Below are 15,329 nucleotides of genomic sequence, written 5' to 3'. Positions count from 1 at the left end.
TGCCTGCCACGCCCCCTGCGTCCGCAGGGTGCCACAGCTCCTTTCCCGAGGCCGGTGGGTGGCTCTGAAAAGAGCCTTTACGACGTTCTCGACGAACCCATACGCTTACTTCTTCTTGGAGGCCTTCTTGGGCTTGGCAGCTTTGGGCTTGGTCGCCTTGGGCTTCGGGGCCTTGGCCTTGGCGGGGCTCTTAGCCGCCTTCTTGGGTTTGGCCGCTTTCACCTTCTTCGGGCTCTTGGCCACTTTTTTGCCCGCAGCCGCCGCCGCCGCCGCCGCCGCGGGCTTCTTCGCCTTCTTCGGGGTCTTCTTGGCGCTCTTCTTGGGGGTGCCGGCCCCCGCGGCCTTCTTGGCTTTCTTGGCCGCCCCGGCAGCCTTCTTGGGCTTGGCCGCGCCCGCCTTCTTGGCTTTGGGCTTGGCCTCCCCGGACGCCGCCTTCTTGTTGAGCTTGAACGAGCCCGAGGCGCCGGTGCCCTTGGTCTGCACCAGGGTGCCCTTGCTCACCAGGCTCTTGAGGCCCAGCTTGATGCGGCTGTTGTTCTTCTCCACGTCGTAGCCGGCGGCCGCCAGCGCCTTCTTGAGCGCGGCCAGGGACACGCCGCTGCGCTCCTTGGAGGCGGCCACGGCCTTGGTGATGAGCTCGGACACCGGCGGCCCGGACGCCTTGCGCTTGGCGGCGCCTGCGGACTTGCGGGCCTTCTTCTTCACGGGCGTCTTCTCGGCGGGGGCCGGCGCGGCGGGCGCGGCGGGCGCGGCCTCGGACATTCTGCGCTCTGCGCTCGGCTGGCGGAAGGTACAGAAAACAATAATAATAATAAAGTCTCGGAGTTGAGCTGCCTGGCCCTGGAGTGTGTGTGTATATATACAAGCACGGCGCGGCGCGCTGATTGGTTCCCAGCTCAGCCTTGCCACTTGACCGCAACCTAGTCTCAGCTCTGTCCCGGAATTGTGTTTGTTACCCTTGAGGAAAGCAAAAAAATGAAAATTTCCCGTGGAGGGATCACAACGACTCTATTGTATAGCGACGCGGGACAGCTCGTGCTTTGAGATCTGCCTGTTTTCTTCTTCCAGGTTTTACCACGTCAGTTTCAGCCTTTTCCAAAAGCCCCTGCCACTCTGAGAGATTCACAGGTCAGGGAGACAACTTCACGAGTTTCGTTTAAAATAGAAGTCCTCTCGTCTGTGCTGTCACTAGCTTGCTCTCTCGTAACAGTCTGTACATTCTTGGCTTCTCGAACGTTCAACAACTGCTTAGTTCTCACTGAGACTGAGCCGGAAAACCTGGTTCATATGAAGGGAAATAGCACAGGCTCTTTCCCCATTTCTCTGCAAGAGTGATAGTAAAGGACGGTTGTAATAAGAGCTTGTACTGACAAGGACAGTCACTACTTTGTCCAAAAAGCCTTCATCATTGCTTTTAGTGACAATTTGGGGGGTTAGTTACTTTGGGGGTTTCAAGCATTCCCGAGTTGTTGAGGAAAATGGGAAATGTAGCAATGTGTGGTCCTGTCATGGGTGTTGGATCCGTGTTTCCCATAGATGATGACAGGAGATTCAGAAGAGGCCTAATGGAGGGTTGGGCCCCTTAACTGGTTGAAAAAAATTTTGTTTACATTGATTTTATTTGGGGGGATCAGCTACTAAAATGTTTACAACCTTTGAGTCAGAAATCTGCCATGTTTGAGGATGAGAAGTTTGGAAAGTAACAGAATCAAAGAGCATACACATACACGCAGACATTCACACACAGATTTCCCTTGAGAAAGGAACAGTGTTTAAAAGCATGTTTTATATTCACGACTACATTTTTTATAGAAGGAAACACATTACAACATATGCTTGATGTTGAATAGGAAATCGATTTGTGGTGGAGAGTGATTTAATGGCTTTTTTCACTGTGCAAATTCTCCCTTTGTCTTTAAGAAGTTATTATGTTTATTTTGAAACGTGTATCAGTCTCTGGTTCACTAAGATGGTGAAAGAAAGAAATGTTGAGGATACCCAGGGCAAACCCCAAGAGATGAGGGTTTCACCCTCCTTTTGTATCCCTTCAAAATCCAGAAGTGACTGATTACTTCTTGCAGCACCAAAGGTTAAATATTAAGTTAAATATTAAGTACTAACACGATTCAGATAGGTGTGATGCCATGAGGGATCAGCTCAGCATAAATCACTGTTATGTGTATTTTGTGTATTTCATTTTATAGCGTTTATGTATTCCTAATCCTCTTAAAGTGGCTTGATTCATTATGCTCGATTTTGAAACTCAAGAATATTCATTGACAGCAGTGAGGATTATGAAGTGCAGAGAAGCTGAGCCATAAGAAGGCTATGACAATGTGATAGCAGTCAGTGCAGACAAGAAAGAGAAAGTCAGAATTACAACCATGATCTGGGAAATAACAGAGGTGCATTACCAACAAAGGAAGGGCTGTCTCTTGGCCACCTAAATGTAGGGAGTCTCCAAGGTACTGCTCCATTCACCTTCATGGGTTCAGGAGTTACCTTTCTATGGATAACTTTGAAGTCTCTCCCTCAGGTCTGTCCTCTTGCCTAAATGTCAAACTTGTATTCTGGGTGCTTGCTGTCTATTTGCCTTTGCACCTCCGTATACCAGATACACTCTCTCTATAACCTCTTTGCTATTGATAAGTGGAGATAGTTGCCTGTTACCCTTATACAACCTCATCAGATTATTGTTACTAACCTATGGTTTTCATTCCAACATTCGCAGCATTTCCCAGTGCTCCTGTCTGCACATTTTCCAAACCCAGAGCCTTTCAAGGCTCTGAAGAGCCCAAAGAAGGCTCAGTGATCATTTCGTGTCATGGACTTCTTTGGATATGTGATTCAGTTTATGGGCCCCTTCCCAGCACAGTGCTTTTAAGTCCTTAAGATAACATACCCAGGATTGACCAAGGAAAAGAGTTACACTAAAATACCAACGTCAAATTGTCAACAACCAAAATTGTTGGAGTGTTCACATATGTGTTTTTTAATTAATACATTAAAGTACCAACGTTGCCTTCGTGACCAACAATTACCACAGTGTAGAAGGGGTGATATGCTTAAAAGATATTGGTAATACTGACAGCTGCACCTGCCAGTGAGAAGAATACATTGCAGGTCCTGCCGGTCACACTGTTTGCTGCCTGTGTGCCTCAGTGGAGACAATGCCAGGGTTCAGTTGGTCAATAGCGCAAATAAAGACGGAACTGTTGTTCTCTGCCAGTTCCTAGAAGTCCTGAAGCCTGCCATTGTAGCCGAGGCTAAGAGCCTCGCTCTGGAATTTGTCCCCGTGCACCAGGAAGTCAGAAAACAAGCTTCGATGAAGCAGGTGCTGCTCACAGAGCCTGGAGGAGAGGCCACATCTACACAAAGTCTCAAAGGGATGAATGGCAGGTCAACTGTGTAAGTGTTTATTATTTGAAGGAGTTGTCAAAAGAACGTTGTAGCAAACCAGGATGCGCTCTTCGTTTAGGAGCTGCACCCACTTTAGAGGCGTGACTACTGAGGAGAGGAGCAGAGAGCATTCACAACACATAATAATGTCGAGTGAGTGCTTGCGTGCAGCCTCCAACACTTTCCATGCAGAATCTCCTCGAAGCTTCACTGCTCTAGAACTTGGACTTTCTTACCTACTCGCAAAGAACAAGCCGAGCAGACACCGCCCAGGTCCTAGGGAGAGCGTGGCAGCAGGCTGTCTCCAGAGCTTGGCTCCGCGTGTGCGACTGGGGGGAGGACTGGGCTGTGATGCAGGGACAGTGGCAGCCAGAAGCTGTCCCTACGGAACCATACGGTCCGATCATAAACTGGAGACTCCCGGCAGGCAGCACAGGGTTCTCGACACTTGCATCCAGCGAGGCTTGGTGAGGGACACAGATCCTCGATCCATCGATCGAGAAGACCAGAAGACACTTGGCAATAAAGACATGCTTAGCGTCAAAGCTGACCTCAAGCGTCTCGGGGACGACGGCGGGGATTCGGTGAGCATTTCCGGGTTGGTCTGGGAGACGTGAGGGGCAAGCGTGAGGCTTCTGTGTGGAAGGTGTCGGAAGCGTCGCCCGGAGTGCCGGCTGCAAGGCTGCGCGGAGCCGGGAGGGTTCCCGGAGGCCCCTCCGGGCCAGACTCCGGCTCAGGGGCCCCGCCCGGTCGGCGCCGCTCGCTGCAAAGGAGACACGAGCGATGGGCGGGCCCAGAGTGTGGTTACCGCCCCTGCTCTCGGGGTTTTCAAACAGGTCCGGCACTTTGCTATAAAAGGGCTGCTTGGGGCCGACGGGAGTGGTGCTTCCGTAGCGTTGCGGTGGTGTGGTGACGATGTCTGGTCGCGGCAAAGGCGGGAAGGGCCTGGGCAAGGGGGGCGCCAAGCGCCACCGCAAGGTGCTGCGCGACAACATCCAGGGCATCACCAAGCCCGCCATCCGGCGGCTGGCCCGGCGCGGCGGCGTCAAGCGCATCTCCGGCCTCATCTACGAGGAGACCCGCGGGGTGCTCAAGGTGTTCCTAGAGAACGTGATCCGGGACGCCGTCACCTACACGGAGCACGCCAAGCGCAAGACGGTCACGGCCATGGACGTGGTGTACGCGCTCAAGCGCCAGGGCCGCACCCTCTACGGCTTCGGGGGCTAAGTGTCCTCGTTCACGCCACCGAAAGCATGCGATTCTCACCCAAAGGCCCTTTTCAGGGCCACCTACCGCGTCCTCCAAAAGCGCTGTCCACTTCGTGTTCCCCAGTCGCTGTTGAGCCACGTTAAGCAGTCGCTGCGTTTTGCGGTTTTGAAGTCAAATTGATTTGACAACTAACACTGCATTTCTGGTGCTCTCCGATAATGAAAGCAGATCCAGAACAGCAGCCTGTGCTAAGTTGTGGATTTGAACATACTTCCCTGTCGTGTTTCAGAGGGATTCCCCGTCCTGCGTGGCTGGTTTTTTTCTGAGCCCACCAGAGCCTTCTATTGTACTCCCGGTTAGTGTTCTACAGATTTGTTTCTGATCGTGCTGCTTCGTTACCCCGAGTAGTCTTCGGCTTGCTTACAAGTCCGCTTAAATTTGCGTTAACAGATGGTTGAATTCCTGCTAGTGAGGTCATGTGCTTTTCGACCCCAAACCTTCGTGGTTCAGATCCCACCTTTGCGTCAGGAAATGCGTGCTCAACTAGCAGCTCGCAGATGGGTTACACATTGTTCTCAGGGTCTGTAAACCTTGAGTCTCAGACTGTCAACATTGCCACCGTGTGTTAACAATGGGTCTGATTTTGTGAAGATTCTTGCGGGACCGTTGTGCTATGTCAACTGGTCTATTTCCAATAAAATGTGTTCCCTGGAATACAAAGGCATAGCTGAATAGGTGGGTCTGTCACTTTAGGCGACATGTCCTGGCTTTTCTGCAGCTGAAGTTAGGTTGTGGCACAGGGGCCCAAAATGAGTCAGAAGTCACTCCCAGGTTTGGGCTTTAAAACTTTCTTCCCTCTTATCTGGTAAGAAGGAGTTGACCTTGTTTGATCTAGGAGAAACATCAGGTCCTTAGGGAATGGTAAAACAATGACTTGAAGGAAAAAGTGTCCTGGATTGATCAGGAAGAGGTGGATTAATCACAAGGATCTGTCCCGTGTGACATGAAGAACTGTCTTTAAGCTAATGTATTGTGGAGACTGTTACAGCCACTTAACATTTCAAACCAAATACGGTTTGGGTTTCTCAATTTCTGTAGCAGTGTGGACAGTCCTCTCTGGACCTGAACATGGTTTTAAGGGAAGCTGATTCCAAGTGGGGCCGTTTCCTTGGTATGTGTGCCACTGTGTTCCATTCTGGACAAAACACGAAATGGAATAATAATAATAATAATAATAATAAGGGCTTATTATGTGTTAGAAATGCGTGGACTGCGCAAACATCTTAGCCATTGTAATGTGGGATTTGAAAGTACTGTCTTCCTTTGGTAGAGTTGATCTTCACAATAAGTGGACCACAGACTCCTTTGAGAATCTGTTAGGGGGCTCAAGTCCCCTCCGAGGCTCATTCAGGGAAACCCCAGGGCTCCCTGCATTCTTGTCAACAACCTAGAGTTTAGGACTTCAGGATCTGGGATCTAGAGATGCAGAACTGAAGAGAGGAAAGGGCAGACATAATACAGAGAGTGTATATTGAACGATAATATCCCAGTTTATTCACTACGGGCTGTAGGCGTATCTATTCTTGAGAAGTGAGTTTGGAAATGCAAGCTAGCCCCATCTGAGAAATTATGATTTTCAGAGGCCTGAAGTCCAAACTGACTGAATCACACACGATTTGGGAGTAAATGAAAACAATGAGGCATGGATTTGCAGCCCGGTTCAGGAAGAAGTCCATGAATCTTCTTAGTTAAGGCCCTTTGAACTTCCATAGCCAGTCTTGAAAAATATATTAACAAGGCGTAAGAATGCGGTCGTCTATGTCCTTGAGCAATTCATATGTTAAGTTTACAAGTTCCCATTATCCCTTAAGAAATAAAAAAAGAAACTGGACACCTGACTCTGTGTTTGTGTCGTCTTTGGTGAGCTCACTTACCCTCTCTGTGTCTGTTTCCTCCCTTATGATGGGGAGATAGCAGCAGTGTCTACCTTATAGGTTTGGGGTGAATAAAATTAAGCCTCTGGTGAGTATTTTGTCCAGTGCCTCATGCATGGTATCTGCTCCGTTTTGTCTTTTATTATGATTGCTATTACTATTATTGTTATTTCTCATGAAATGAGAGATGCCCAGAGAAAAAGAAGGTGACATTTAAACTGTGACACATACTCTTCAAGTTTTCAATTTGCACTTGGTATCTTTATGTTCTGTGGCAAATCTCGACAGATCACGTCTGTCATCTATAATGCAGGGGAAGCTTCGTATTTTTTTTTTCAGGCTTGAGTGCGAAAACCCCGGATAAATAATATGGTCACAGTGTGTGTGTGGGTTCCACAAATACGAGTTTACGTACATTCTTAAGAAGTTGCAAGTGTATTAACGAATGTTTTGTGGATACAACCATAAAAACTCAATTCCAGATAATTTTAAAAACAACCCCCCACCCCAATATACACACTAATATTAAGCAAAAAAACTAAGAGACTCTTGAAAGGGAATTTCCCTGATCAATGAAGAAATGGCTGGGTCCTCAGGCCTTTCACTTCTGTCGCTGTTCGCAGCTTCTAGGAAAAGTAGATTTGACAGATCTAGCTGGGCAGGTGCCGGCTCCAATCAGACATCATGGCCCTAGAGAAAGGTTGACAACACAGTGGAGACTCTTATGTCCCAAGGGTGAGGCCACATTCCTGAGTCCCAATGCTGTCAATGTCTGGGTTGCCTGTTATTCCCTGTAACTCGAATTCCCAGTGGGTTCCATTTACCGCATGCAAAGGTCTCCCATGTTGTCATTTCAGTAGACATCACACCAGGCTGGTCACACACGTCCTCCTTCCTGAAACACTATTTTCCTGACTTCTGTGACTCTAATCTCCTGGTTTTTGTCCTCACCATTTAGAATCTTTGGCCATCTTCTTTTCTTTCCTTTCTTCTTTACCCATGGGAAAATTCCAATTCCGTTGCATGCCAACAACAATAACATTTCTATTTCCAAACTCTTGTCACAATTTCTATGTTCGGTCCCCACTTTGCTCTGGTTCCCAGATTCACATGTACAACTACTCACTTGCTACCTTCCGTGGAATGCTTTAGGGGATTTAAATACTGCCATGTCCCGGTCTCTGAAACCTCATCCTCTCCTAGAATTCTTGGTAATTATGCAAGAATTTCAGCAGCACTGCAAGCGGTGGATAAGCATACAGGCTGGGGGCACACATTCTGGTTCCAACCCCAGCCCCACACCTTGCTCGTCCCCAGTCGATTAGAAGGAGAGAATTGTTATGTCTAGATAATGTGGATGTTGAGATGTTAAAAAACTAAGTTTAGCACAGGTTTTTTGTTTTTTTCTAATTTTTATTTATTTAGAGAGAGGGAGGAGTGCAGAGAGAGGGAGGGAGAGAGAGAATCCCAAGCAGGCTCCATGCTGTCAGCTCAGAGCCCAATGCAGGACTCAAACTCATGAACCCCTGGATCATGAATTGAGCTGAAATCGAAAGTCCGACCGTTAACTGACTGAGCCACCCAGGCGCCTCTGGTAGAGTTTCTTAAACACATGGAAAGTACTCAGTAAATGTCAGCAACGTTTCCTCACCCATGAAACTCAGTTCATAAATGAACTCTTTAGAGTTTCTCCTCCCATGTCTACCTCTTGCTTTCTTTCTTCCATTCTGTCTTTGCTTCTTTCTACCTTTAATCCCATAAATCCCATTTCCCACACAGCAGCCTGAGTGCTTTAAAATTCTAATAGATTCTCACGACACAATAAAAGTCTGGGTGCCTTCCTGGCGCTTAAGGTCCAACATGTTCAGGCCCCCCTTTAACCCTCAGTGTCTTCCCCGAATACCTCATATTTGTTTACTTCTCTCCCAGCACACAGAACTTGTATTTTTGAGCAGAGACTCCTCCCTGCCTTAGAGCTTTGTTGTAGCAACAGTCTCTTGGCCTGCGAGTCGAGTCGTATCCCCTGGTTCCTCGGTTCCCTCACCTGGTCAGTATCACGGCACCTGGTTTATTTCCCATAGTTTCATAACAGTGAGAACTCCTAGTTGGAATGATCGACTTGAGGAATCAGTGTGTTGATTCTCTCTCCTCTCCCGCTAGGATCTCAGCCCCACAGAGCAGTCTCTCGTCTGTCATGCCTACTGCTGTCGCTTAACGCCCCACACAGAGGAAATCGATCACCATTTGACAAAATGCGGAAGGAAATCCCTTCAACTGCTTTCTGATTTTTCTGTCCTCATCTAGCATAACCTCATCTTTACCACCGGAAACCTCCACGCAGGAAGGGGCTTTGGTCAGCTTGTTCTCCATGTATCAGATGTGCTCAGAGCAGAGCAGCTAGAAGCAGCATTTATATCTGTGGGAACTTGCTCGAAAGCCAAGTTCCCAGATATCCCTCAGAGCTAAGGAGACGACAGAGGCTCTGGGAGTGGGGCCAGCACTCTGTCCTCTAACAAGCCTCCAGGTGACTTTGAAGCACACTCAAGGTTAGCAGCGCTGCTCTGTATCTTGGGTGCATAATTCAGTGCTTGGCACTTGAATGCCAATGCGACAAATGGATGTTCCTTGTTTCTGCCTAGGAGGCGTCTGTATGAGGCAGTCAGTGCCACTTCCCCTCCTCCTAATCCAGCCTTGGGTTTGTTCAGGTGCCCCCCTGCCTCCTTGCCTGTGCTCCAGGGAAGGGTACGTTTCTGCCTGGTCTCAGGGAGCAGGCCCTGATTCAACCACACTAGTCCTGAGGGTCCCAGCCAGTCAGTAATGAAGAATTTGGGGCTGAGAATAGGGCCAGTTCTTGACAGCTGTGAGAGCCTTTAACAGGGCAGTTCAGAAGCTTCCTCAACGTTTTGAGCTAGCTGAAGGGAGAGTTGTTGATTACAAAACTGTGTGTTGGGGAGAAAAGTGGAATCAGGGACATTTCCGGAAGAGAACAGTTGCAAAGGCCTGGAGGCTGGAGAGGTCAGGGGGCATTCCAAAAAGTGTGAAAAAGCAAGAAAAGGGGTGGGGAGAAGCAGAGAACTAAAAAACGGGAGGAAAAGCATCCACTGAGGTTTGCTTTGAGCGTTCGGTGAGTGGCCGGTTACAGGCCTTGATGTCTGATATTGTGCAGCCAGCACGGGGATCATTGAAAGACACGGAAAAGAATAATACATGGTCACGTATGCTTTCTCACAAAACCACTCCCTTGGAATGAAAAGGAGACTCACTACGGACAGCGGAGTTTTAGTATTACCTCAAACTGAAATCAAGGTGATCATAAAAAGTTGAAATGCAGTTGTAACTTGGCAATGAAAACAATTACTTGTTTTGTTTTGTTTTCTCTTTTCTTTTTTTCCTTTTCTTTTTTGGTGTGTTTATTTTGTCTCTGCGAGAGAATAGAGATCAGATAGACTGGCTGGGAAGGCTGGCTAGAAATTTCTGGAGGATAGAGGTAGCGTAGCGATTCTTGAGTACAGTTTTATTTCCATTCATTAGTAAGGTGCCGCCAGCCCAACCTTTCTCAGCTAACTCCCCAGAAAGAAGCCTCAGGTCACAATGTCTGCTGATTGAGGGGAGACAGATTCTGCTTTTAATTTTCTGGGTTTAGGCTCTTTGGCATCACGTGATCACAACCCTTAGCCCTCTGGGTCCTGGTGTCCAGCATCAGGTCAGTAAAACGCATATCCTGAGTCCACGTTTCCTGCTCTCCACCCTCTGACCTCCCCTGGGTCCCCGTGTTCTCCCGGATCGCCCATTTGCTCAGCTGAGCTGGGGACCAGAGCTGGAGACAGAACAGGTGGATGGTTTAGGGGTAAACTCGCAAGTGACAGAGGAGGGACTGGGGGCTGCTGTGCCAACTTCATATTCTGGGGCTGCACTAGTAAGGAGACTCTGGCGCTTGAATATCCAGAATTGTTTTTGGCGGTCACCTGGGAGTCACGGATGGGAGTGGGAGAGGAATGTATTGTCACATTACAGTGTAAACATCAAATGTAATGACGAGAGCCTTTTGAGGGCAACTTAAGAAAGAGGTAAAGCACGATCAAAAACTGGTAAGAACCGTCGTGTCCTCACTGGAGGGCGGCAGCCGGTGAAGGCACACATTTTAAAGGCCCGTGGTACACGCCTAAGCAGGACCCGGGGAGCCTTGAGCAAACGGGTGGGGGAAGGGCAGTGCGAGGGAGGGCCCGACCCACACAAAGAGCCTGGGCTGTGGTCCCCGCGGCACCGGGAGAGGAAGTCCCGCCTCTAGATGGCGGGCTTTTCAAATGTCACTGTGGCTGCTTACACCCGTAGGGTGATAGTTGCCGTAAAGTGGACACCAGGGTCTGCTTCGAGACGCGGCGCCAGTAGCCACCGCGCCTGTGCGTCTTTTCAGGAAGGCGATCTGGAGCTGCAACGGCCCAGGGAGGGAGCGCTAGCTGTTCTGCCCGCGGGGTTTTCGCCGGTGAGGACGTCTTTACAGGCCACGACGAAATCTCCCACCCAAAGCCGACAACATGTCACGGTGTACCGTGTGTTCCCAGTAACCTGAATGCCCAAAAAGACCCCAGCGCGTGTCAGCGCACAGCTCCGGTGGTGAAAATCTGTGGCTCTGAAAAGAGCCTTTGGGTTGGATCGTGTCTCCCAGCACTCACTTGGAGCTGGTGTACTTGGTGACGGCCTTGGTGCCCTCGGACACGGCGTGCTTGGCCAGCTCCCCGGGCAGCAGCAGGCGCACGGCCGTCTGGATCTCCCGGGACGTGATGGTCGAGCGCTTGTTGTAATGCGCCAGGCGCGACGCCTCGCCCGCGATGCGCTCGAAGATGTCGTTGACGAACGAGTTCATGATGCCCATGGCCTTGGACGAGATGCCGGTGTCGGGGTGCACCTGCTTCAGCACCTTGTACACGTACACCGAGTAGCTCTCCTTGCGGCTGCGCTTGCGCTTCTTGCCGTCCTTCTTCTGCGCCTTGGTCACCGCCTTCTTGGAGCCCTTCTTCGGGGCGGGAGCGGACTTCGCGGGCTCAGGCATCTCAACTCCGCTTTCTTCTGAGTGAAGAGAAAATGGAGTCCGCCCCAGGCTCCCGCCTATTTGTAGTCAGCGGTATGCAAATGAGGAATGCGTTTCGCGGCCTGTGATTCGCTGACTCGTCGTGTGACCTGCCTGCACATGATTGGCTCCAGCTCTGCGGTCCCATTGGACGTATTCCTGAGAGTAGTTTTCCCCCATTCAGGCAGCCTTCTTAACCTATTTGGTAACAAGTTCAGACTACTTTATGAACATCCAGATTACTTTGGTGATTAATTTTAGAAAATAGAAGCTCTCCCTTGTGGTTTGAATTGCCAAAGAGAGAGTAGTCAGGTCGAGGGCACGTCTCCGATTTGCAACCCCCCTGTACGGTTCCTGGAAAAAAGCGTACCTTTGCATTTAAATCCGGGTTCTAGACCAGTGAGAGAGAGGTGAAGACGCTGCCAGCCCAATGGGGAACTCTGGGCACACTGTCTACCACAGAAATTCCTGATTGGGTCAAATGACCAGGCCCTTGACAGCTGCCTTGCTCAGTGACTGAGCACCTGCCCTAAGACCAGCGTGACCTAAGATGGATCGCTGAACTGGACCCTGATGAAGCTCATCCCTGGAGGCTATTAGATACCCACACTCCACACATGAGAGACTCTCAGCTGTCTGCCATTGGATTATTTGGGACAGTTAAACAATAGAGGGACTGTTTCCAAAGTTGTGAGCAGGGTTAAGGGATATCAACAAAGAATGGTGAAGGACGTTGGGCTGTTATTCCTAGTTCAGAAGAGGCAGAAGAGCAGGGTTTGAAGAGAGCAGTGAACACAGGAGACGGCTGTCGGACAGGAGCTGTGGCTGTCGGTAGACAAAGGCAGTTTCTGCCCAGTTTTGTAAGAAGGGAGCCAAGAGGAATAAGAATATACTCTCATTCCCCGCTCCCCCCCCCTTCCCCCGCTTCAGATGTCTTGCTTATCCCTCCCAGAAACCAGAGGGTAAAGAAACATAGTTGCTGTCGTGCACAAATCAGCCATCTAGGTCACAAAGTATCCTAAGCCTTTTAAGATGAATATCTAAAGTAGCAGAGATTCAGATTTTGTACAGGTAAAAAACAAGTTTACCTCATTTTTCTAATCGGTTAGGTATCTGGCTCTTTCGTTTTCAGCTCCTGAAGTTAGTTCATGAACACTGGATTATCCTCAGAGCTGCAAAATTTTAAACATGCTTTGTTGCTATCATTACCATTGCACAGATGGATTCAAGGTTACCTTTTTTACACAACACTTCCTCTGAGAGATTCTCGAATTTTCTTTCTTTTCTTTTAAAGCACAAATCTACAAGGGGAGAGAGAGAGAGAGAGAGAGAATCCCACGTAGGCTCCAAACTCATCTTGGGGCCTGACCGCAGGGCTGGACTAGGGGCTCAATTCCAGGATCTTGAAATCATAACCTGAGACCAAATCAAGAGCGAGACACTCAACTGACTGAGCCACCCAGGTGCCCCTTGAATCTTCTTCATCATAGACAAATATATCACCACTTTCTTTTGCTGGCCTGCATCCTGGAGGAATGGTCTCATTTTCCATTGACCCTTGGTCCCCAATTTATTTAATCACCTCCACCCCACCCCTGACCGAGGGCTGACCACTCACATCATAGCCACTGGACCACCAGCAGGATGTCATAAAGGAGCTGGTTACAAATAGGATTGTAAGCCCCACCCTAGAGCTACACATCAGACTGAATCTTGACAAGATCCCCAGGTAATCTGGGTGAACGCTATAGTTTGGGAAGCACAATCTAGGGTGCTGTCCGTATGGTTGCAGGTATGTGTCTTTGTGCATGTGGCGGGGTGAGTGGCCCAAGAAAACAAAGAGCATAAAGGGGCAGATTTTATTGGAATGTCTTTTCTTCTCCATGTTAAACAAGTTGCCCTTTTCAATTCTTTGTCTATGATCACTTAGTTATTGGTGTATATTCGCGTTGCCATTGGTTTTATTTGTTCGTCTCTATTAGCTTTGCCACTGCGACCTCATTATTAATTTACTAGTTGAGAATTTTGTATATCTTCATTATGGGTAAATTTGAAAGCTACAGTTTGAGAGCCAACAATAGAGTTAAGTCTATGCGCAATCACTTGAGGCATGATGATTTCTCTAACTTTACTCAAATTTCTTCCTCCCCATGAGATTTCACTCTGAAAAGGGCCTCTCTTTTTGCAAATAATTTGTGACCACTTTTTGACACATTGCCTGGAAACACAAGACCTTGTAGGATTGGGAAAGGTAGAGTAAAATAGGCAGAGAGGGACTGAGGTCCCTGGGTGGGGGGGAAAACACATATTTGGGGATGTATGCAAACAGCAAACAGCCTAGGCGGTAAGGTGCTTCTTAAGAATGTAACAGTCGCCACCTACTCCCCTTCAGGTTTCCCTCAGGAATTTGACAAAAGGCCTGACTAAAAATAAGCAGTAGACCATAAAACATTTGATCCACAAGGGATGGTTTGGCCATAGACCACCCAGTATCATACAATGGAGTCAAGCCAATCAGCAGTGGACAACCCGGCACGTAGAGTTATGGTTAAGTGTCCGATTTCAGCTCAGGTCATGATCTCACAGTTCTTGACTTTGAGTCCCATGCTGGGCTCTGTGCCGACAGCTAGGAGCCTGGAGCCTACTTGGATTCTGAGTCTCCCTCTCTCCCTGCGCCTCCCTATCTCTCTCTCAAAAAGAAATAAACATTAAAAAAAAAGAAGCAAAATTGACAAGTGTGCTTTCAAATCAGTGAATTCCTCTGGTGGGCTTATTCCCCATCAAAATTCTCTCCGGATCTAAGAATAGAGATTTTTTTTTTTTAATTTACATAAAATGTAACTCCAAAATAATGGTAGATACTAACTTACGTGTAATATTTTTTAGTTGTTTTGCTATATGATTGTCATCTCATGGAAGTTTTTTTTTTTTAAGCTTTCATTTGCCTCTCTCAGAAAAGCATTATGTTCGAGTTCTGGAACATGTTCAATATTTTATCTTTTTATGATATTTACCATGTTTTTTACAAACCAAAAAAAAATGTGTGTAATACAAAATGTGGATTAGAAAGCGCTCCTCTTCTTTGAGTCTGAAAAGAAACCATTACTGGATTTACATAATAATAAAGAAAAAATAAGAATGACGGGTAAACGTTACCAAGAGGCAGCAAGTATGGTAATATTAATATTAAATACATTTCAAAGCTCCAAGTATTTGTGGGGGTAGAGAGGTATGCACTATAAGGACTTTTAGATCCAGTGTGGAAAACAAGATATTCTGGAAAGCTGTCCTGAAGCAAAGTAGCTAAGGACTAGATAAACTACAAAAACACTCTAGCACATTATGGCCAAATCACAAGAAACCAAGGAAAACTCCCTAAATCTCCCAGAACAATAAACACCTCGGAGCTGAAGCCAGCCTGCTAAACCCACCAGATTTGGTTCCTAGGGGCAAATACCATTATCAGGATTCTACGCTTTGTCAATCAATGTTAGCCTGTTGGGGAAAAGAGGATTCTCAGCATTTAAACTGAACTAGAGACTTGTAGCAAAAAGCCAGGGCTCTTTGAGAAAACAAAGGCTTGTAGGGGAAAAAAAATCTAGGAAAGATCCCTAACAAGAAACCTGTTGGTCTCTGCAGGGCTCTGTGGAGGAGGGTAGAGGAAATTTGCTACAAGTATTTCACCATAGACCAACTTAGAGTAGAGTTTCCGCGAAAGC

The 15,329-nt window shown here is 48.0% G+C and overlaps 3 protein-coding genes across 3 annotated transcripts; 1 reads left to right on the top strand and 2 right to left on the bottom strand.

The window, feature by feature from the left end:
• Window positions 1-55: 55 nt before the first annotated feature.
• On the bottom strand, window positions 56-785 carry LOC128315720 (histone H1.4-like). Its single transcript, XM_053223238.1, has one exon. The coding sequence runs from the start codon at window positions 760-762 to the stop codon at window positions 106-108; it is 657 nt and encodes a 218-aa protein (XP_053079213.1). The 5' UTR covers window positions 763-785; the 3' UTR covers window positions 56-105.
• Window positions 786-4,268: 3,483 nt separating this feature from the next.
• LOC106988075 (histone H4) lies at window positions 4,269-4,743 on the top strand. The gene has a single exon (XM_053223259.1). The coding sequence runs from the start codon at window positions 4,315-4,317 to the stop codon at window positions 4,624-4,626; it is 312 nt and encodes a 103-aa protein (XP_053079234.1). The 5' UTR covers window positions 4,269-4,314; the 3' UTR covers window positions 4,627-4,743.
• Window positions 4,744-11,165: 6,422 nt separating this feature from the next.
• LOC128315731 (histone H2B type 1-C/E/F/G/I) lies at window positions 11,166-11,630 on the bottom strand. Its single transcript, XM_053223253.1, has one exon. It carries the CDS (start codon window positions 11,590-11,592, stop codon window positions 11,212-11,214), a length of 381 nt encoding a protein of 126 aa, XP_053079228.1. The 5' UTR covers window positions 11,593-11,630; the 3' UTR covers window positions 11,166-11,211.
• Window positions 11,631-15,329: the final 3,699 nt, after the last annotated feature.

Source organism: Acinonyx jubatus, chromosome B2, assembly GCF_027475565.1.
Source record: "Acinonyx jubatus isolate Ajub_Pintada_27869175 chromosome B2, VMU_Ajub_asm_v1.0, whole genome shotgun sequence".
NCBI classification, from domain to species: Eukaryota; Metazoa; Chordata; class Mammalia; order Carnivora; family Felidae; genus Acinonyx; species Acinonyx jubatus.
Note: the sequence above shows the minus strand (reverse complement) of the source record. Positions and strands in the feature narration are given on the sequence as shown.